General features: G+C 37.7%; 1 protein-coding gene across 1 annotated transcript in view; it reads right to left on the bottom strand.

The window, feature by feature from the left end:
• LOC134489119 (contactin-4-like) overlaps positions 1-24,286 on the bottom strand; it is a 251,112-nt gene that overhangs the window by 1,179 nt on the left and 225,647 nt on the right. The window contains exons 13-20 of the mRNA XM_063291601.1: positions 18,823-18,981; positions 16,730-16,879; positions 10,844-10,914; positions 6,267-6,501; positions 4,254-4,369; positions 2,963-3,149; positions 2,071-2,183; positions 1,280-1,448 (exon numbers count right to left, since the gene is read on the bottom strand). Coding sequence (XP_063147671.1) covers positions 1,280-1,448; positions 2,071-2,183; positions 2,963-3,149; positions 4,254-4,369; positions 6,267-6,501; positions 10,844-10,914; positions 16,730-16,879; positions 18,823-18,981 — 1,200 coding nt within the window. The remainder of the gene's footprint in view (positions 1-1,279; positions 1,449-2,070; positions 2,184-2,962; positions 3,150-4,253; positions 4,370-6,266; positions 6,502-10,843; positions 10,915-16,729; positions 16,880-18,822; positions 18,982-24,286) is intronic.

Raw genomic sequence — 24,286 nt, 5'->3', positions numbered from 1 at the left:
ATCACTCTATAAGGTAAAGATGGCCTGAAGTCAAGCTCAGGTTCTTTTGATTCCGAGGAGACATCCACAGTTTTTCTGGCAGCAATGTGGAAAATAGCTTACTCCTGCCTTCCTCCAGGAAGTAGCTAGTTGCAAGGATGTCTTTCATCTTTCATAATCTTTCGTACATGTCATACATGTTTCATGCCTCTGATGAAAATGTTTCTAGTCCACAAACTCTTATGTCTCAATGAATTTGGGAATTTCAAAATGTGACAAGACTGCTAATTATTATGACAACAAATGTATTAAGTGAGTAAGGAAATGATAGCTCAATGAATACTTGCAGAGTCCTGTGTTGGAGGCAAAGGAAGCAGTGACTACAAAGGATGCTATGGCATTTTAATTTTCTTCTGGCAGTATTGTTTTAGATATTGTCAGATCCCCCAAAACAGGAGTAGTATTTTGCCCTTGTACAGAAATGTTCTGGTTCAATGTACAGTCTCACCCTCAGCTAAAATACCAACCTCATACCATATATACCAAATCTGTACCAACAAACCTTAATGACAAATGAAACAAACGATTATTCGTTGAAATGTTGCATTGTGTGGAGTTTCAAGAATAGTCCAGCTTGTCTTTTTAGCTAGGAGGGAGTTGGGGTGAGTCTTATTTCTCATGCACCCCTCATGCATATAGTTTAAAATTGGCATCTTCATCTCTTTATCATCTATGTCTTTCTGTCTTGCTGCATGATTGGAATGTAAAATGGAATAGACCTATATCAGACAAGATGGGCACTCAAACTTACTTCTCTGAATAAACCTGTGTACGTTACATCTCACACAGAAACCAAAAGAGTGTAGTTGCCAGTTGTGCCAGCTTTCCCTACTATGATTTCCACTGACACATGTAAAATTATAATCTGAAGTAATTATGCTTTAATGAAATAGATGGAGCTGCTTTATATCTGTACCGCTTCCAGCAAGAAGATACTGTCTTATGTTAATCCCCTCCTACCAGCTTTCGAACTATGCTACATCTATGGAACACTTCTGGTTCTAGAGAAACTGAAAGATTTACTACAAAATGGTCTGTAATAAAAATCTGATAAGAAATAACAATAGGTCTGGGTGTGCGGGTATCTAGCATTTTAAAGTTATCGGGGATAAAACAGATTTCATCTGTTCAGGCTAAATGTGAAGTTGCAAAAGTAGAAAGGGACACAGTTTTTTTTTTTTAAATAACTCATACACTTTATACTTAGGTGAATCAATACCATAAAAAAGAACACTCTTACTTGTTATTTTTGGAATTCGAATCTGTTCGCTGCTGTTGCCATCCCCTCCATCACTGAATGGCTTTATTTCTATGATGTAATCTTCATCAAAGGGCAAGGAAAGTTCTACAGATGTTTTGTTTGTTTCTATAATAGACATACTGTTTTGCCTATTCCATCTATAGAACACCTGGAACATATATTTGGTTAAGGGAAAATAAAAAAGAATTACACTGTAATAGAAATAGTTTCTTTTTCTAGGCACATATCATAACCTCTCATGTTCTCTAATGAAAATATTAATCTTGTTTTCTAGGGGTCATGTCTTACTGTAGATTAGAAAGAACTTCTGAGATGTACTTTTATTTCCTAAAGCTGTTATTTTCATTAGCTTTGAGAGGTCAGGAGTTCTAGGGACACAAGACATCCCTCACCTTCTGGGATGTTGTAGGCTGATTAGCAGGAATATATTAGGCTGCTTCCATGATAAAAGGTTGAGGCTGGTTTAGGCAGGTTTATTTTGCATGATTGTACTTGCTGCACAAACTACCAAATGCTAATTCTTGTTTTTGAATAATATTTTAATGCCATTGAAACAGAAGGGAAACATGCAGTTTTGCTAGAGGCCCACTCCGTCCCTAGATATATTTAGGGGCAACTAATTATTTTTATAGAAAGTTAGTAATGGGAGTAGGATTACAGCCCAAGTGAACTAACTCAGTCTGTGATTCTATTAATGCAATTTATGTTTTTCATAATTAATTCAGATTAATTGTACGAATAATCATTATTTTTTCCTGCCCATTACTTACTTTGTATCCTTTCACTTCAGATTCATTATTCTGTGCTTTAACTTGATCCCAGTTCAATATAATCTTAGAGTCTGATGAATTCCATATAATGTTTCCAGGAGGCTGACTTGGAGCTGAATTCAAAATATAGGAGTTTGAATATTATTAAGAAGCAAGGTTTTTCTTACATAATAACATAGCCTTGTCTATAATGTATCTCAGATGCTCTGTGATGAACACCTATAGTTTGTAAGTTAATGAACAGTTAAACAAATGTACAGTATATATTAAAACTCAACAGCAGATCTAACATGACAAATCGATATAAAATAGAATTAGACAACACTGATGACAGGTGGGAGTAGGCCTTGTTCTGAACAGAAAACAAAGATTTATTTTCCCTGGCCAGCTCTTCATTTTCTGAGTCTTAATGATAGGATTAAGGATGAAGCAGGAATTAATAGGGGCACTCACAAAAGTAGAACCAATTAATATACAGGTAGTCCTCATTGAACGACTACTCTTTCAGTGGCCATTCAAAGTTATGACAGTGCTAAATGAGGAGAGCTTATGATGGGTCCTTGTAGTTGTGGCTGTCTCCGTGTCTGGCAGTCATGTGATCACCATTTGTGTCCTTCACTACTGGCTTCCAACAAGCAAAGTCAATGGGGAAGCTGGCAGGAGGTTGCAAATGGCAATCACATGACCGTGGTATGCTGCAGTCATGCGGGATTCATCTAACAATGGCAACTGGGACTGCTGCAACTGCCATCGTAAGTCAGTGTGGTCATGTGACGTTGCACTTTACAACTGTAAAGTTGTAAAGAGTTGCTGGTCCCAATCACCATTGTTTAGTGAGGACTACCTGTACATTGACATAAAAATCCTGTCTTCCCCCACCCACCATACTCACGTGGCTTTTTGGTTGTCACATTGACTACAGCGCTGGGTGGTCCCATTCCTGCTGTGTTGTAAGCTTTGACAGTCAAGTGGTATAAAGCGCTGCTCTTCAAGTTGGTGATTTTTGCAAAAGTCTGATTGGTCATGGTTTTCATTCTTCCAGCCTGCTCTTCTTTATCTCCATGTTTCCAATATCTAACCTACACACACACACTTATTTGAATATACTTATTTGAAATCTACAGCTGAATGAGTTTATACCATCTGCATTACATTCCAAGTAGATCAAAGCTTCCTTTAAACGAGTCTTTATGTCTTTAAAGGAATCCATCTGTGCCCATTATGTAGGTTTAAATTGGCACTACCAAATTTGTAATTGATGAAATTTGTTGATAAAATACCAATTGTTAAAACTGATCTATTTTGAACATTGTTATTGTTATTATTATCATCTTAATAGTGAATTAAATTTCTGCTTGGGACAAATCTGTTTTGGGCCAATTAGGTGCAATATTTCAAATGTTTATATGACCTATGTAAGCAAGGAACTTTCTTTCCATAATCACTTGGATTCTTGAAGGATCAAAGCTGTACTGGTTAAAATTAGGGGTAATGATTTCTGATTTTATATTAAATGAGACATGTGCTATTAATACCTTTGCTGCTAAAATATTTTGCCATAAATCTTGATACAATTTAAATATAAACAAAAAACAAGGCACCTTAGTTACTGAATAGATTATTTTTAGAACTTTCTCAGCTCTTTCTAAATCTTTATAATGCTTGCATTTCAGGATGCAGCAGCCATTCTAAATATTTCTTCCATGCATGAAGAAAGTAATCTCTTCCTAGCAAATGTTACAACTAACAACTTTCTTGCCTATATCACTTAATGTTCCATTTAATTGCATGTTTTCAGGACAGTGTATTCTCTACAGGACATAGAAGTAGAATTTCCCATTTTAATTTCTACTTTAAAAAACAATATTTGTATTTACTTAGGCTTCCTGTGTGCATAAGAAGAAATACTGCATTTGTAACACAGTACACAAAATGGTATTTAGGCTATAAGTTGCACAATATAAGGAATGTTTGGAGATAGCAGATAACTGATGGTTTATGCACTTAGTGAAAATCTAAGGTTTTTATTTGCAGCATGATGCATTAAGAACTGCAGCCATATGATCCTGATGCTCATTGATAGCAATTGGATTTGCATTTCATCTGTTAATTGTTTTTATACATTAAAAACTAATAAACTTTATTAGCCACAACACTCCTGAATGAAAATGTACTGCACTTACCTCATATCCCTGTATTCCTCCTTTGCTCTGGGCCTCTGGCAGCAAAGACCAAAATACTTCTATATCTGAAGCAGAAAGGCTTTTGGCAAAGACGTTGGTGGGAGCTCTGGTGGGTTCTAAAAAAAAGCACAATGATTAGCCTCTTGATTTTGGAATCAACAAGATAAAATCAGGTATAGATGGCCTTAGGCTAAATAATGGCCTGGTTTACACATGATTAATCAGAGCTCTCAAGATCAAGCTATTGTGCTTGTGTACGGCATCCAGTCATCCTACCAGAAGGTACTTCTGCTCAAGCCATATCAAGATTTTGTGTAACACTGAATCTGGAATCTCCAACTTAACAGACTGTGAGGCCAAGAACAAACTGAATGGTTCGTTCTTACTCTCAGGAGGGAACTAGAAATAATTACAAATGTTGTTCTGCCTCCATTGTAGCTAATACTGTACTTGCGTTGGTCTGAAGATGAGAGATGGTAGAAAAAAGCTGTGTGGTTGCCTTTTTTCACTGGCAGCTTCATATCTAACATAATTTCTAACTCAAGTTAGACTTGTCACCATCTTTTGGATTACAGTAACCATTTCTTGGATTCACTATCACATTATAAATGTTAACGTCTTACGTAAATGATACAAGCAGAAGACAAGATGGGCGACATCTATTTATCATAAAATTTATCTATTTTATATCTGTCTAAAATCTACCTAGTTAGGTGGATGTTAATCTTTTTCCTGCTTGTATACACTCATGGACATGTGATAAAAACTTTAATACGTCTTTTAAAAACAGCCTACAATTAACACATGAGGGATCCCACTATTGAGTTCATAGGTATTTGTGCATGGAAACTATGTGCGGCTGTAGAAACAAACAAACAAAAAAAATGGCAAGCCTCTGGAAGAGGAGCTAGTTGGTCCTGACTATTTTCGGCTTTCAGATCTTTTGAACATGACTGTAATCAGGTTGAGCTAAGCCGAGTATTTTCAAATCTGACCGACAGCAGATTTCCAGAGTTTTAGGCAGAACCTGTTCTTGAGTTAAGACTTTATTTGAGATTACTTTGAGAGTATGGTGATTAGATTCAGGTCTTTGAAGACTGAACTTGCAAGGATTATTTATTTATTTATTTATTTATTTTCTATCCCACCTTTATTATTTTTATAAATAACTCAAGGCGGTGAACATACCAAAAACTTCCTCTTCCTATTTTCCCCACAACAACAACCCTGTGAGGTGGGTTGGGCTGAGAGAGAGAGTGGCTGGCCCAAGGTCACCCAGCCGGCTTTCATGCCTCAGGCAGGACTAGAACTCTCAGTCTCCTGGTTTCTAGCCCATTGCCTTAACCATTAGACCAAACTTAAGTATGACTATCTCCACTGTGGGGATTATCCAATTATGTTCAAAACATCAAGTAAGATTTTATTGCTAAAATTAATTTAGAAAAATATGTACTGCTATAGTGCGATAAGGGAATAGTTTATAATTAGAAGAGCTAAATTTCAGTACCGCTCATCAGAGAATAAATGCTCAACAGACATTAATTATGCATATCTGTATATATGTACACACACACACACACATAAAATAGGGTTACCAATTATCAAAAGGCTTTACAAAACATATTATCACAATCCTAATGTAATTTCAGAATGGGTTTAAACACAATATGCAAACATACTACTGCATATACTGCCAACCCTGATAATGGTGCCATTAAGCATTAAAATGAGAAATTAACATTTTAATTTGTGAAAATATTTTGACCTAAAAGGCCCTCTTAAACCTCTCAATGAGCAGTGCAACATAATGCATGTCTCAAATGAATTATCTCATTCTTCAAACAAAATGTCACCATGATTAATATTAATTTGCAAGAGAATGAGTCCTAAAATTGGGCACATGCCATTTCTTAGCAGCATACTGTATGTGGACATTAAAAGTAAGAGGGATGCATGGCCATTTTGAAAACAGCCAGCTTATCATATACTGCCAGATTATTTGGCCATGCTTACCTTCATCAGCTGAATAAACAACTGTGACAGAGCTGAAAGGACCTTCTCCTTTATTGTTGTACACTCCAACTTTAACTTCGTACGGTGAAAATGGAGGTAAACTCTCATTCCGAAATACATATTTGGAGGCATCAGGTGAAACCACTACAGTCTGCATCCAGCTTATTGTACCGACTGGACGGAAGGCAACAACATAACCAAACCCTCCTCCATTTTGTAACTCTTCTGGCACTGTCTATAACAAGAGAAGAAACATGGAAATCGGCTGATGAACAGGATGTGCTTGGAAAGAAGCACTGTAATATTTATCCCGGAGAAATTTAGTAGAGCCAAGAAGTTCACCTTGGAACATTTTATTCTTGGCAAAGGAAATAAGCACTCAGTTCTAAAACCCTCCTATGTTTTATTGCTAATTTGTTTCAGACCATTCACGCCCTTTTAATAGTCTATTTGCTCTTTTGAAAGCCTTTGGTCCTAAAATAGTGTAAGTCAGAAAAAGAACCAACTATAGTTATAAACATTAGCGACGGTTAGTAATCAAGGCAGAGGCATCTAACTGCCATCTGCAAAGAGATTATTGTAAGTTTATTGTCTCCCATAAATGCATTAGCTGTGGTCTGATCCAAGTAAAGGTTATACTCAAGAATGGAATGAACTGCTTATGCAGATGGAGGATTACTTTTTGTTTTATATGGCAGCTACAACTCTTGACAAGAACAGCTGACTAGCCTTCTTCTTTATCTCTGAGTCACAAATGTGAGCAAGGCTTCTATTACAGTATCTTTGAGGTGGATGAAGAAAAGAGTGTTAGCAACTGCTTAGGTTTTTCTAAAAGCATCTTTGCGGAGCTTGGAAATGTTTCTGGTTTTTTAAGCATTACTTTAAATGGAAAATTGATGCCTGAGTTTTTCCAGTTCTATCAGTTACACTCTCATTTCTATGAGGTATAGACTAGTTCTTGCTTGAAAGGAAAATGTACTGTACATAATCAGGGTTGGCTGAATTATTAGGCAGAAGGAGACAACCACTTCAGGGTGACAGATGATATGAAAGGTATCAACCATCAGTTCTTTACTTTATCCATTGTGCTCTATATATGCACTGTCCTGCACCTCTCAGGTGTCATACAAATTCATGCTGGCTGGGGGAATTCTGGGAGTTGAAGTCTGCACAGCTTAAAGTTGCTGAGATTGAGAATCACTGGGCTATCCAGTAAATGTATAATGCAGAATGTGAGAGGAGGGTATGCCATCTTGTTCTTTGCCTCAGGCAGAAGAGTGATCTTACAAAACTTCTATACACCCTGTTCTCCCATAATCTTGATCTAGGAAGGACTGATACAGATGAACAAATTGTCTTGTCAGCTTGCACCAGTATCAGTCTTGTAAACAAGGAATATCCAATAAGCTTCCTGGAATTCCATGTGGTCCAATCAAAATGTGAAAACTTTGAAGCAGGTGGTGGAAAATGAAAGCCCGGTAAAGTGTACCTACTAAGATTAAAGCAGAGCTGGCTGAACTGTGAAATTCTGGCAGTTCTGGGACAAGACTGAAATGGTCGCTCTACATTTGGTGTAGGATGCTGCTATTTCATCCCTGAAATCTTCTTTCAGTAGTCTCTCTACCTTTGCTAGCTTTTCCAGAGGAGCTCTTTTGGCCCAAAGAGCCAAGACCTGATTGTATGAATTACACACAGATAACTTCACCCAGCTTGGAAATTCTACGATATGACACCAGTGCAACATAAAGCCCCAATCTCTTGATGGTTATCTTTCTGCATACCTGTTTTTGTTTGGTTTAATTGGACAGCACATAAGCCTGTTCTTTATATCAGGAGGAGAGCAGGTCAACAGCCTTGGCTGCTTCATCCTGCTGGCAAGCTTGCAGAGATTTTTAACTGTGAACTGCTAGACTCCTTTATAAATGCTTTGTTGGGTGGGGGTGTAACAATTTTTCCTTTGGACTTTATGTTTGGACAGTTAAGATTCTTGTGTTCATTCTTTGAGCTCACAGTCAAACAGCTAGCAATAAAGGTTAACTGCTGTGTTATACCTGAATGCTTTTCTGAGCATGGCTGGGAAGTCTCCCCAGTTACCACTTATCATATACTGTATATTATATGATTCATATTTGTTTGCTTCCTATATACTGTATATTTTGTATGCTTTGTGTCATGTATTTGTGTGAAGAAATGGACATGCATGAAAGATGGAATATGTGAGGCCCATTCAAGGTAGGATACAGAGGCAGAAGGATTTGCTCTGGTAGATTTCAGCTATGTAACATGGAAAAATATCAGAATTACAATTTCTAACAACACGAATCAACAAGTAACTGGCAAAAGAAAAGGTGGTTCTCAAGTGAACTGGATAAGGCGATGCACCCAAGGGGAAAACCAGCTGGTCCAGAATGCAGAGGCATGTGCAGCACCAGGTGCAGCATGAAGTGCCCACATAACACCACAGCTATGTGAGCTGCACTGGCTCCCAACAGGCTTCTGGGTGCAATTCAAGGTGCTGGTTGTCACCCTAACAGCCCTACTTTCAGGGCTGCCTCTCCCCAATGGTTTCTGCCCATGCCAGCAGATCTTGCGGAGCGGGCATGCTCTGCATCCCTTCAGTGAGTTGATGTCACTAGGAAGTTCCTAGGAAGTAGTTTTCTCTGCCATGTCACCTGCCCTGTATAACCCCCCACCCCCCTGAGGTGTGGACAACTCCAACCTTATTGGCCTTTGGGAAGGTCGGGAAAAGCTGGCTCTTTCCCCAGGCATTGGGGCCAGGCTGTTAGCTTGGGAGCTCTGGTGTGGATCTATGTATGACATAGGTGTTTTGTGTTTTTAATGAGAGGGCCTTGACCCAGATTTTTTGTGGTTTTTATTGACCTCTTAGTGAAACTTGTAAAGCATATTTATTTCATGCTCTCATGTAGTTCTCTTTAGAAATAGCAAAGCCTATGCCTTTGAAACTGTTCAAACTGCTGGATCACAGATTCTCCAGTTTTTCACCAATGCCTCTCTTTATGCATTTGTGTGCTGTTTCTACTTTATCAGATAAAATATAAGGTGTAAATTTTGAAGCAAAGGGCATGGCTACTTTAACGATGATGTGAACACAACCAGACTGTGATTTTAATGTTTTATATGGTATGTTCAACACCCAGAGTTTTGTCAGAGAAATGGGCAGCCTTACAAATTTGATTAATCAATCAATCAATAAATACTAAGAGGCATGAGAAAAGTATATGCCTATGATTGGCCAAGCCTGTAAGAAGTTATAAAAATAGGCTGGACACATAGTGCCTCAGAGCCATCATATATGATATGGTAGATTTCCCACTTTGACTGTTTTGGACCTCGAGTCTAAACTGGCCAGCTAAACTTTGACTTAAGGAAAGTATCTGTGTGTGTGTGTGTGAGAGAGAGAAAATGAGAGAGAGAGAGAAAAGGATTTAAAGCTTTTAGCTCAGAAAGTGAACAACCAAAGTTGTAGCCACATTTGTTTTTATGTATTCACATTCACTGGATAAGTAAGAACAAGCAGCTTTATAAAAAGTCTTTATAATCCTCTGCATGAGAAAGAAAGGTAGCAATACTATAATGTTCCCTTTATTGACCTCTTTCTCAGTGAAACTTGTAAAACATACTTATTTCATGCTCTCATGTAGTTCTCTTTAGAAATAGCAAAGCCTATGCCTTTGAAACTGTTCAGACTGCTGGATCACAGATTCTCCAGTTTTTCACCAATGCCTCTCTTCATGCATTTGTGTTCTGTTTCTACTTTATCAGATAAAATATAAGGTGTAAATTTTGAAGCAAAGGGCATGGCTACTTTAACGATGATGTGAACACAACCAGACTGTGTGTTGAAACTAATAGCAAGCAAGCAGACTGCTCTTGAGGCAATCTACCTGATAAGAGGCCTGTCTGCAAAGTTTCTAAGTTTATTAACTTTCATCATATTTCATTATATTTCTTCCATAAACCATGTTCCTGACAAACTGTTTAAATACATTTTCACTTCTGAAAAGAAGAGAAAAATAAGTTGGCTTTGGCAATGGTGAAAGGAGGGTTGTAGCTGGTTTGCTATCCCTCCCAGCAGATAATTGTCCAAAAATAACCTTCCTCCTTGGTCATAGTTGGGAGAAAAGGAGAGAGAGGGAGGAAGAGAGAAAGCAAGTGCTATTAACTAGCACAAGCACATATAAAACCAGCCTAACGTCTCAGGCAGAGATTTGTGACATTGATATTCCGTCAGTTGAACAATTATGCCACATTGGCTCTCACATTCAGAATAGCTGAATTAGCACTGAGTTAGAATGATTTGATAAATCTAACAACTTTAAAAAGTGGAGCAAATAAAATCCTAAAACATCCCTAGCTTATTCCCACTCTTACTTGCCAGGTTCCAATGCTACAGTCTTTTTGGACTTAGGAGACATAAATATGAGAAGCAAGAACAATTCATCATTAAAAAAAAAACTTTGCATATTACTGCCTGATGTAACCATTTCAAGCCAGAGATAGTGAGCGGGACATTAAGAAAACAAGTTATTTCCCTCCTGAATCCATACAACACTTACCTCCCATGTTATAACCAATTCAGATTTGGTGCCACCACCTCCGCTGACGTTGGCTGGAGTGACTTCAGGAACTGAAAAAGGGAAGAACAATACAGTATTGCAGCAACCAATATGAAATGCAAGCTCTTTTATCTGTCTGATGTTATAATAACTTATTGTGATGATTTCAGATATAAAGATGTTAGGACTTAGGACAAAACCAGTTGTTTGAGGTTTCAAGGCAATTTGCATAACCAAATTTGCTTTTCCTAAATTTTTCAGAGTTTTTGTATATTGTATATTTTTAATTCTTCAGCAAAGGATCATTACCTTGTCGTGGTGCTGGAGCTTGAGCACCTCAATGATGCCATGAGCTAAACCGTGAAGGGCCACCCAGGACGGGAAGGTCATGACAGAGAGGTCAGACTAAATGTGATCCCTGGGGAAGGTAATGGCAACCCACCCCAGTATTCTTGCCGTGAAAACTAAATGGATCAGTACAACCAGAGATATGTCGGTATACCATCGGAAGATGAGGCCCCCAGGTCGGAAGATGGTCAAAATGCTACCGGGGAGGAACAGAGGATGAGTTCAACTAGCCCCAGATGTGATGACGCAGCTAGCTCAAAGCCAAAAGGACGGCTAGCGGCCGACGGTGCTGGTGGTGAACAGTGAATCTGATGTTCTAAGGATCAACACACCACTGGAACCTGGAATGTAAGATCTATGAGCCAGGGCAAATTGGATGTGGTTATTGGTGAGATGTCAAGAGTAAAGATAGACATTTTGGGTGTCAGTGAACTGAAATGGACTGGAATGGGCCACTTCACATTAAATGACCACCAGATCTACTACTGTGGACAAGTGGACCACAGAAGAAATGGAGTAGCCTTCATAATTAATAGTAAAGTGGCTAAAGCAGTGCTTGGATACAATCTCAAAAACGATAGAATGATCTCACTTCAAATTCAGGGCAAGCCATCCAACATCACAGTGATCCAAATATACGCCCCAACCACAGATGCTGAAGAAGCTGAAGTAGAGCAGTTCTATGAGGATCTGCAGCACCTACTGGAGAACACGCCTAAAAGAGATATTATTTTCATCACAGGAGACTGGAATGCTAAGGTGGGCAGTCAAATGACACCTGGAATTACAGGTAAGCATGGCCTGGGTGAACAAAACCAAACAGGACATAGGCTGATAGAATTTTGCCAAGACAACTCACTCTGCATAACAAACACTCTCTTCCAACAACCTAAGAGATGGCTTTATACATGGACTTCACCAGATGGACAACACCGAAATCAGATTGACTACATCCTTTGCAGCCAAAGGTGGCGGACATCTATACAGTCGGTAAAAACAAGACCTGGAGCTGGCTGTAGTTCAGATCACAAACTTCTTCTTGCACAATTTAGGATCAGACTAAAGAGATTAGGGAAGACCCGCAGTTCAGCTAGATATGAGCTCACTAATATTCCTAAGGAATATGCAGTGGAGGTGAAGAATCGATTTAAGGGACTGGACTTAGTAGATAGGGTCCCGGAAGAACTCTGGACAGAAGCTCGCAGCATTGTTCAGGAGGCGGCAACAAAATACATCCCAAAGAAAGAGAAAACCAAGAAGGCAAAATGGCTGTCTGCTGAGACACTAGAAGTAGCCCAAGAAAGAAGGAAAGCAAAAGGCAACAGTGATAGGGGGAGATATGCCCAATTAAATGCAAAATTCCAGAGGTTAGCCAGAAGAGATAAGGAATTATTTTTAAACAAGCAATGCGCGGAAGTGGAAGAAGACAATAGAATAGGAAGGACAAGAGACCTCTTCCAGAAAATTAAAAACATTGGAGGTAAATTCCAGGCAAAAATGGGTATGATCAAAAACAAAGATGGCAAGGACCTAACAGAAGAAGAAGAGATCAAGAAAAGGTGGCAAGAATTTACAGAAGACCTGTATAGGAAGGATAACAATATCAGGGATAGCTTTGACGGTGTGGTCAGTGAGCTAGAGCCAGACATCCTGAAGAGTGAGGTTGAATGGGCCTTAAGAAGCATTGCTAATAACAAGGCAGCAGGAGACGACGGCATCCCAGCTGAACTGTTCAAAATCTTGAAAGATGATGCTGTAAAGGTAATGCATGCTATATGCCAGCAAATTTGGAAATGAATGTTCAAACTATCGAACTGTGGCACTCATTTCACATGCCAGTAAGGTAATGCTCAAGATCCTGCAAGGTAGACTTCAGCAATTCATGGAGCGAGAATTGCCAGATGTACAAGCTGGGTTTAGAAAAGGCAGAGGAACTCGGGACCAAATTGCCAATATCCTCTGGATAATGGAAAAGGCCAGGGAGTTTCAGAAAAACATCTATTTCTGTTTTATTGATTATTCTAAAGCTTTTGACTGTGTAGACCATGACAAATTGTGGCAAGTTCTTAGTGGTATGGGGATACCAAGTCATCTTGTCTGCCTCCTGAAGAATCTGTATAACGACCAAGTAGCAACAGTAAGAACAGACCACGGAACAACGGACTGGTTTAAGATTGGGAAAGGAGCATGGCAGGATTGTATACGCTCACCCTACCTATTCAACTTGTATGCAGTTGTATCATGCGACGTGCTGGGCTTGAGGAATCCAAGGCTGGAGTTAAAATTGCTGGAAGAAACATTAACAATCTGAGATATGCAGATGATACCACTTTGATGGCTGAAAGCGAAGAGGAACTGAGGAGCCTTATGATGAAGGTGAAAGAAGAAAGTGCAAAAGCTGGCTTGCAGCTAAACCTAAAAAAAACCAAGAGTATGGCAACCAGCTTGATTGATAACTGGCAAATAGAGGGAGAAAATGTAGAAGCAGTGAAAAACTTTGTATTCCTAGGTGCAAAGATTACTGCAGATGCTGACTGCAGTCAGGAAATCAGAAGTCGCTTAATCCTTGGGAGAAGAGCAATGACAAATCTCGATAAAATAGTCAAGAGCAGAGACATCACACTGACAACAAAGGTCCGCATAGTTAAAGCAATGGTGTTCCCAGTAGTAACATATGGCTGCAAGAGCTGGACCATAAGGAAGGCTGAGCGAAGGAAGATAGATGCTTTGGAACTGTGGTGTTGGAGGAAAATTTTGAGAGTGCCTTGGACTGCAAGAAGATCAAACCAGTCCATACTCCAGGAAATAAAGCCAGACTGCTCACTTGAGGGAATGATATTAAAGGCAAAACTGAAATACTTTGCCCACATAATGAGAAAACAGGACAGCCTGGAGAAGATGCTGATGCTAGGGAGAGTGGAAGGCAAAAGGAAGAGGGGCCGACCAAGGGCAAGGTGGATGGATGACATTCTAGAGGTGACGGACTCGTCCCTGGGGGAGCTGGGGGCGTTGACGACCGACAGGAAGCTCTGGCGTGGGCTGGTCCATGAAGTCATGAAGAGTCGGAAGTGACTAAACAAATAAACAACAATATTTTTAGTTAAGATGCTTGCTTTTCAGTGCAGTATTATTCATTGTGCTTTTCCTGCATAATTGCCTTGCTACCAATGTCCTTAACATCCTTGCCACTAATGACTTCAGTCAACTTTCCCACACTGTGGGTCACAACCCCGGAGGGTGACAAGGAACTGTGAGGGAGGTCTTTAGTTTTTAAAAAATTGCATCAGAGGCAGATTGAACCTTAGACTTTTGAGTATTGCCAAGTTTACAAATCAGTTTTTACACCAGCTTCCTTTTTTAGCAAGAGCTTGAGGATTCTATGAACCATTAACAATACTGTACTGCACTCTTTAAATAATTATTTTGTTACAGAATGTTGTTTTGTTATGCTTCTTTTAGAAATATTCATGTCTCTCTGATATCTCTGCTGCCTGTCATGTGATATTATAATCTGTAGTCTTTGGACCATCCATAAAACTGTACATATTAAGTGTACTTATTAGTGAATTTCAGTATTTTTATTGCTGATTTTTAAACATAAATAAATTATTAAGAGGAAAGAGGTAATTTTTCTTTTGGAAACAATTTAAAAATGAGGGGGAAAAAGAATTAAATAACTTTCTTATAATAAAAAAGAGAAATATAAATCATAATGTAATGAATAATCTAAATCATACTCTAATGTATTAATAAGAATATTTATTAAAATGCTTTGCAAGTGGGATATTATTATACATTTGTCAGTCACATAATTTTCATTTTTTTATTTAAGAAATATATGTAGCTGCTCATTTTGGACAATGCAACTCTGGGTGGCATACATCAAAAAGGAACAAAAATACAATTACAGTTAAAATTACAACTACTACAATTGATGAGCAATCAGGAACCTACAATATGCATTACACTTCTTCAGGTGGGAATTCTTATTCTGCCCCCCAATACCGAGGAGAATTTTTAAAAGAGGATGACCAATAACATTCAGAGGCCAATTATCTTTGGCTAATCATTTTAAAAATTACTATTCCTATAGTAAGTCTCATTTTTGTATGAAAGTAAGTATAGTTTATTATAAACAAACATATGAATAATAAGGCTTATTCAACAGTAGGTTGTTTAATTAACTGGATAATTTACATGTCTTCTGCTTCCCTCGCAGATACTGGAAAAATTAAAGTTATAATATCTACAATGATTTCCTATTTCTTTAGAATTAATTCTAAAATAATATTGTACTCATTTTTTTTCTTTTTTCTTGTTTCCAAGTATATAACAAACAAAATGGATAAATTTAATAACTTCAGAATATGTCTGTTATTTTCTTCCCATGGAACAATATTGTTTAAGTAGTATAATGTGTGTAAAACAAAAAATTGAAAGGTGACTATACTAGTTAGGATAATTTTATCACATATCTAACATGGATCTAGTAAAATATATGCTCAAATGACCTCTACTGTTGAGCAAAACCAATTATGATTCCACAAGGAACCAGAATAATTGTTCTGCTTTGTCCTATTACCATCAAATTATTATCAAGCACTGTATGTACTAAGACATATTTATGGGATAGATTTGGTGGAAATCCATTTTTACCCAGCGGTTTGATACACAAAATCATACAGTTGGGAAAGGCAACTTAGGCCATCAAGTTCAACTACCAGTTTAGTGCAGGAATCCAAATTCAAGCAGCCCTGAAAAATGGCTCTCCAGCCCCCAATTGAGCACATCCAGTGAAGGGAAGCACAGTGTCATCCTTAATAATTTGTTTTGCCATCAGTTGCTTCATCTTAGGAAGATTGGCCCTGTGCAATATGCCAGTTTCCCATTTATCATTTTTAGCCAAAATAATTTTGAAAAGTCAGAAGAGGAGGGAGCCTGATGATGCTCATGAACAGTTGTCTCTTTCACAGGAGAAGAAAACGCAGCCAATTAGAAGACAGATTTTGCGATCATATTATATTAAATCCATATCTCCCTTACTTGTGAAAGTATTTACAGGCACTCCTCGCTTAATGACCACAATTGAGACCAGAATTTTGGTTGTTAAGCAAAGTGGTCATTAAGCAAATCTGACCTGATTTTATGACCTTTTTGCAGTAATCATTAAGCGAATCACTGTGCCCATTAAGCAAACCACATGGTCATTAAGTGAATCATGCAGTCCCCCATTGATTTTGCTTTCCAGAAGCTGGGAAGGTTGAAAATGTGATCGCATGACCATGGGATACTGCAATGGTCATAAATGTGAACTGGTTGCCATGTGCCCAAATTGTGATCATGTGACTGTGGGGACACTGCGACGGTCATAAGTGTGAGTACTGGCTGTAAGTCAGTTTTTTCAGCACCATCATAAGTCTGAACTGTCACTAAACAAATGGTCATTAAGTGAGGACTACCTGTATGCCAAATATGTGTTTTATTAAAGTGCTTTATTCAAAATCAACAAATATTGTTTCTTTTTCGAATCCTACTTACGAGCCTCTTCAGTTCTTCGTTTCTCTGATGGTTTGCTTGGCTCTCCAATTCCAATAAGGCTGGCAGCTACTACTCGGAATTCATATTCAACCCATGGGTTTAAGCCTACCACTGTCGCTGTAAATGTATTCCCATCAATAACATCGGGCACTAGAAGAAATTTGTGGGTCAGGAGAGAGACTGAAAAAAACCCCCTATACCTGATAGTCACTGTATAATTAAAAAAAACATTAGGTACGTTTGATTTTAAAAATTCAAAATTTAATGCCAAAGAAACACTGCATAGCAGGACAACAGAACACAATCTGAGCGGAAATAATAGACTATTAGGCTACAGAGCTTAACTATGAGCTGGCTGGTCTTATTTTTCATCAATGGTAACAAAATGGGTGCAGAAGAGGTAGAACCAATGCTGATCAATTGATTACCTTAATTGATTAGTTATAACATCAATTATATAACAGAAGAATGTCTGTCTAGAATGTTAATGAAATGTTTTGGAATCACTGGAAGGAGTAGTATAGATATGTGTATGAGGTTGAGACTGAAATTATAGAATTGAAATGAATGCTGTAAGTACAGTATTAGTGTCCAAGGAAAAATTCTAAAAAGGAAATTAAAAAATGCTGTGAGAATGTTGAAAATGGTAACTCTTTCAGGTACAGATGAAGTTACTGGAAAAAGCTTAAAATATGGATGTTGTTTGCGGATTGAATGGCCGTATCACTTGTCTGACCTGTGTGTGAAGATTGCATTGATGCCTGACATAGGTAGAATGACGTGGTTTTCCTATTCAAAGAGAAAAGTAGCTTGCTAATTCTAGAATGATTTTCACAAATATGAGTGTTAACAATGAGCAACATTTGTCAAGGGAAGTGCAGCTTTATTCCAGGCATAGCGTGTGTGGATTAAATTTTGCTCTTTAGCAGGCAATTAAGACATGTATGACTAAGAAATGTCTATTGTACAGTATGCTTCTTAATTTAATGAAAGTGTATGATGAAGTGAATAGGCTTGACTTAAGGAATGCTTTGAGCAAACACACAATAAAATATGTCTGATGTGTGATATGTAAAGCATGTATGACATTGTTTGCTTAACATGTATGTCTTGGAATGCTTAACTAATGGTTCAGTAACAAATAAGGGAATAGGACAAGGATGTGTAATATGTCCATTGTTTAATGTATTCATGAATGAATATATAAAGGATGCTTTGGTGAAATTAGAAGTGTGTTGGTTAATTCTGTAAACATATATCTAATTTTGTATGTAAACGATGCTGTGTTATTGGGTGAGAACTGGAATAATTCCCAGGAAGATTACATAAAACATATAATACAAGCAATATGGATCTCAGAATAAAGATGGAACAAGGTAGCTGGGTTAAAATGGAGTAACTGCAAGTTATACATACATAGCAAACAAAAAACCAAAAAAAACTAGAGAAGTAAATGCATTTGTGTACCTTGGCAGAACATTTACTAAAGATGGGAAATGTATGGAGAAATTTCAAGATGTGCAAATACTGGTTAACAAGGTAGTGGGAAGTACATGGTCTGTAAAGAGAAACCAATGTTTTTCAAAAGTAGCAAAAAGTTGTGCATAAAAGCATTCTTCTATCTACTTTGTCACATGGAAAGCTGGCTGTGTCAAGAAAAACAAAAAGCTGAATGGAGCAGGAATAGGATAGTTAAGCACTGCATATAGTAAAATAAAATAGGGTCAAGAAAGAATGTGTGGTGAAAGAATACCGATTGAATATAGAAAGGAGTAACTTGAATGAATGAATTGGTATAAACTAGATTTAGTTATATTTCCTTCTCTTTTTCTTATTTCATATCTTAATCCCTTGACTTACTATTTCTTATGCCTTGCTGTGCACTGTACAATGTTGCTTACCATGAAAGGGAACAACACGATGAATATGAACTTGTAGGAATTATTGATTCTCTTATTCTTCTTTGAAGGTCATTGTATATACTATATTTTCTATTTATCAAGATTACATCTTACAGATTCCTGCTGACATGACCATTTTGTATATATAGAAACGTTTAAAATCTCACTATGTGCTTTAAGATGTTTGTGTACCTGTATTTACTCCTTGCCATCCCACAGAAAATGGGGTCCTTGCTTGAATAACGTATGTTGTAATGGGACTGCGATTATCTGCTCCTGGCCTCCAAGAAACCTGAGCTGTAGTATCTGTTATCTCATCAATTGTCACAGCTTCGGGTGGACCAGGTGGACCTGTTATGAAACATTCAAAATAAACAAAAATATCTTTTGGTTCCCCTCAGTGAGACATACATAGCATATAATAGCCTGCAGAAGTAGTCCACATTTAAGATGAAGATGTTGCAAGACTTTCCTGTTCAATTCTAAGAAGAAGAAAGATATTATAAAAATGTGTTCTTGGTAGAAGGAACTGCAGGAGATCCAGATGCAAAATATATTGTCCAAAGTAGCCCAATGATTTCAGTGTTTGATCCATTCTGCATTGCCTACTTCCACAGAGTTTTCAGTGTCCATGATGGTGATGTTAACTATAACAGACTTGAAATGTTTGGGATATTTTGGGCATTACCTTTTTGATTTGGATCAATTGAAGTTCTTGGCACAAAGAATGAAATTCTGTTACAAAACTTTTTTTTGTCTTCTAAGTTTATTTTGACATAGTTAAACTTTAAATAGTCACTAAAGTTATGTACTTATTTTTAGCAGATGAGGCACAAGTATTATTTTTGCCCATGTAAAAGGACTTGGAAAATCCTTTGGATCAATAGCTGCTGCTTATAGCTCACTTAAAAAAAAAGGATATATAAGAAAACTTAAAAATAAATGAAAAAGAACATTTGCAATGGTGAAAAATACAAAATGTTTAAATTCCTAAAATCTTTCTAATCTGGAACTAAAATGTTATCAGAAGGAAGTTAATGAATGCTCTATTCTTACTCTTCTTCATATTCGTATGGAAGCAAACCCTGTAGGTTCAGTGGTATATCTTTTCAGACAAGTGTGAATTAGCCTGAAGCACTTATCCTGTGTAATCTTTGCATGTCTTCTTGGAAATGGATAGTTTCAACAACATTCTTATATTATCTTTTAGATATTCCTTCTTTACAAGCATTTGAAAAAGGTAAGTAGAAAAACTCTTGGATATCTTTATGCAACATTGCAGTGAGCTTAGAAATAGTTAATATTTGGGGAGAGGCAAAATGTTTTCATGAGTTATTTCACAGTATCTGGTTTTCTTGGATGAAAGAGATGATGTGGATACTCTCTTGTCTGACCTGGGGACCTTGCTACGGACCTGCAGCACTGGATTTTTTGATAGGAGATGAATTGTTGCCAAACTGGGCATCAGATCTGAGCAGCGAGGGCAAAGAAATCTATTCACTGAGGATTTCCCCAGTTCTGGAATATTTTCATTCCAGATGTTCACCAAAATCCAATAGAATGCCTTTCTGAATAGAAGACTTTATTAGGAAAAATATTTACTGACTGAGGATCAGCCTATGATAAACAGTAAGAGTCTTCAGTGTATGTATCTCTATCTCTGTCTCTGTCTCTTATCTCTAATGTTAGCCAATTGCCCTCCCTACAGTAACATAGTTGGGAATCATATTGGTTATACCAAACCATACCCCTAAAGAATGATGTGAGTTTATTAGCCCAATAATTGTACTTCTGTGCACATGGAGGCTTCATCCCATTCCCCTCTATTTGGTACCTTGTTTTTGTTTTTTTACATTCCTTTTCCCCATATCCCACATTCTGGAGGTCTTCCATTCCTCAGGAAATAGATGGGAAATCTCTGTTTTAAGGGTGAAATCATAGTGATGACTGAGAGTTGAAGTCACAATTTTAGCTGCTCTTTTCAAAATGATATTGAAAATGAAACTTTAAAAATAAAGTAGATTTAACATTTAAATAGATTAAGTCAATCTTTTTTATTTATTTTATACTACAGGCTTTACTGTCAGGAACTTTGACATACAGTATTAAATAAGTCTTAACAATACATCTTGAACTGTACATACATATTCCATAAATCAATTATTGACAGGCATGCAATTTCTCAAGGCTCTCTAATGATTCTGGCTGTTAGTATAAACACAATTTTCTATGTAATATATTTGTTTTTTAAACACATATTTTGGCAGTGCTATCCTGAAACTTTCTTCCAGTTAAGCCATTAAATTAATAGATTTTGCTTACTAAATATATATGTTGGACCATTGATTGCAAAAGACATACTATTTAATTTAATTTAATTTAATTTAATTTCAGTAATAACATTAAGAAATTTTCTAAATGTCACCTTAGGCTGTATTTACTCAAAAGTAAACCCTTTGAATATAGTACGACTGATTCGTTAAGTAAGCAAGCACAGAATTACGATTATAGTTAAGTTTTTAGTCACAGTGGTTCCTTCCCCATAATAGTTCTTTCTATTGTTCATTAGAAGGGTGTGTGTGTGTGGTATATTGTAGTGCATAATCCAATAATCTTTCGCTATGCTGCTTTTGAAATGGCTGCTTTAAGAAGATTCACTAGCTGTGAAAGTGAATAGTTTCAGTGTTCTTGCTGGAAGCATCCAGCACAGTCTTTCCCAGATAGATTCCATAGTAACACATCAAATGTAAAATGTAAAAATACGATTAAATGGGATTTGTGATGAAGGCTGTGATTTTTTTCAAAAAATTGACTTGCAATTCATCAGAAAGCATACGCTTAACAACTAAGCTTCTAGTAAGGTGCTGCAGATCCTTTTTGAAAATCATCTGCAAGTTTATTTTATCAAATGTGGTGGTGCAGCTAAGTTAATACACTTAAATGGAACGTCATTTACATTAACTAGCAAGTTTTTAGCTAAGTCAGGCCTTATCTCATTTGTTTGGTTAAGCAAATGTATGTTTTTCATCATGAATGAACACCAGCAACTGAAGGGAAAGCTTGGCTGGTGTTTCCTTCTATCCACCAGATGGTGCAGTGTGGCTAGAAAATGGAGCATTAAAAAACCTACAACAGTGCACTCCAGATGCAAGGATGAAGTAATTCACTGTGTTCGTGGCTCCCTGTAATGTATTTTCTTCTAAAAGACTCCTAATAAAATGTAAGATTATTCCATCCAAAATGATGTATATACTTAAGAACTTCAAGTATTACAGATTTTAAATATTTAGCAGCCTAATTTCTGAGTATTTAAACTGTTCATCGAACCTTGTTCTCATTAAATGGAGCATGCATTTACTCGAGCTACAATATATCTCAATCCTGCGAGAGAGCAGCTGATAAACCGCTGCTGCATTTTTAAATGGACAATGAACATGTTCTCCATTCTCCCACTTCCCAGCTACTCTAGAATGGCTAGAATGGAATAGTAAGCCTTCCATTTTCAAGGCTTTTCAAGGGGGAAAATATTTTAAAAAATACTGAATTAAACCAAAAGCATATAAGATATAGGACTGATGTATATATTTTCAGCTGCCATGACAAAATAAATATGGGTAAAGTCTGATCAGGGTATTTGTCTGATTGACAAAATTTTATTTATTGCATTTAATCAGTACAAGTCATTTTATTCAAGAGCTGAGTACAACAGGGCCACATTTCTATTTTGTCAAAACCTAGACTAGCTTTGGTTGTACTGATCCATTTAGTTTTCACGGCAAGAATACTGGGGTGGGTAATCTCGATAAAATAGTTAAGAGCAGAGACATCACACTGACTACAAAGGCCCGCATAGTTAAAGCAATGGTGTTCCCCGCAGTAACATATGGCTGTGAGAGCTGGACCATAAGGAAGGCTGAGCGAAGGAAGATAGATGCTTTTGAACTGTGGTGTTGGAGGAAAATTCTGAGAGTGCCTTGGACTGCAAGAAGATCCAACCAGTCCATCCTCCAGGAAATAAAGCCAGACTGCTCACTTGAGGGAATGATATCAAAGGCAAAACTGAAATACTTTGGCTACATAATGAGAAGACAGGACACCCTGGAGAAGATGCTGATGCTAGGGAGAGTGGAGGGCAAAAGGAAGAGGGGCCGACCAAGGGCAAGGTGAATGGATGATATTCTAGAGGTGACGGACTCGTCCCTGGGGGAGCTGGGGGTGTTGACGACTGACAGGAAGCTCTGGCGTGGGCTGGTCCATGAAGTCACGAGTCGGAAACGACTAAACGAATAAACAACAACAACAAGACTAGCTTTGCTCCTGTACATATTATGTTGAGCAGGTGCAAGACATACCCTGGAGTCTCATTCTTAAGAACTGCCCCTTTCCATTTGAGGTGGCCTCTGTGTTGAAACCAACAATGGATGTTCCATTATCTGTTGTCTCAAATCTTGGGGATGGGATTATGAAAGATGGCTTCTTAACGGTGGCACCTAAACTATACAAGATCCTCCTAAAAGAGATTCTGTTGGCTGCTTCATTTCATTTCATTTCTTAAAGTTATAGGGCCATCAGAACCTGGACAGCCTTCTGTATTAAAACAGTTTAAAAATCCAGACAAAAGAACAACAGGCATCTGGAAAACACCCACCAAACTCTAAAAAAAGTCATATAACATACAAGGGGCCTACCACAACGCCTGGTGGAACAACTACGTTTTAAGGGCACTTTTAAACAAGGTCGGGGTGAGGGTGAAACAGAATTCCGAGACATGTTGTTCCAAAGGACAGGCAGTGTAAAAAGAAGAGACAATTCTAGGTTCCATCAGATGACATCGTTTACTGGATGAGACCTTATGCATGCCAATTCTCCCTGATTGTACAGGATAGACAGATAGACATTTCCTCAGATAACCAGCCCCCAAGCAATGAAAAATGTGGCTTTTTATATATGAGTTTGGTCTAGCGGTTAAGGCAACGGCTAGAAACCAGGAGTCTGTGAGTTCTAGTCCCGCCTCAGGCATCAAAGCCAGCTGGGTGACCTTGGGCCAGTCCCTCTCTCTCAGCCCAACTCATCTCACAGGGTTGTTGTTGTGGGGAAAACAGGAGGAGGAAGGAGTATTTGGTATGTTCCCTGCCTTGAGTTATTTATAAAAATAATAAAGGCAGGATGGAAAATAAATAAATAAAATAAAATAAAATAAAATAAGCCTTTGGACTACAGTACAGAAATACTGTATTACTGATTTTTTCTCTCTGCCTCTTTGATTGTTCAGTTTTGTTTATCACTGCAGCTGACAGAGTTCAACTTCTTTTATTACATTGTTTTCACATGATTAAAAGACAGCATACAAATGGTTACCTAACTGACAAATGTGCAGCCATTCCTAAGCACAGTAATGCTAAAATGATGAATTGCATATTGTGAGGTCATGCACGCTCTGCCCTTTCACACTTGCAATGCAGTGCCTCATGCAAGCGCAGAGGGGCAGAGTTTGCATTGCAGTGTTGTGGATGATTGCTACTTGTCCTCCTTGCCCCCTCCATGGATGACTGATATTGTGCGGTCAGACTCTCCAGAAAAGAGGCATTTGATATAAAGGGCAGTCAGGAAGGTTAGATTCTAAGAACACTGCAAAAGCATTCCTCACCTTACTTGT

Source organism: Candoia aspera, chromosome 2, assembly GCF_035149785.1.
Source record: "Candoia aspera isolate rCanAsp1 chromosome 2, rCanAsp1.hap2, whole genome shotgun sequence".
NCBI lineage: Eukaryota > Metazoa > Chordata > Lepidosauria > Squamata > Boidae > Candoia > Candoia aspera.
This window is presented reverse-complemented; position numbering and strand designations above follow the sequence as displayed.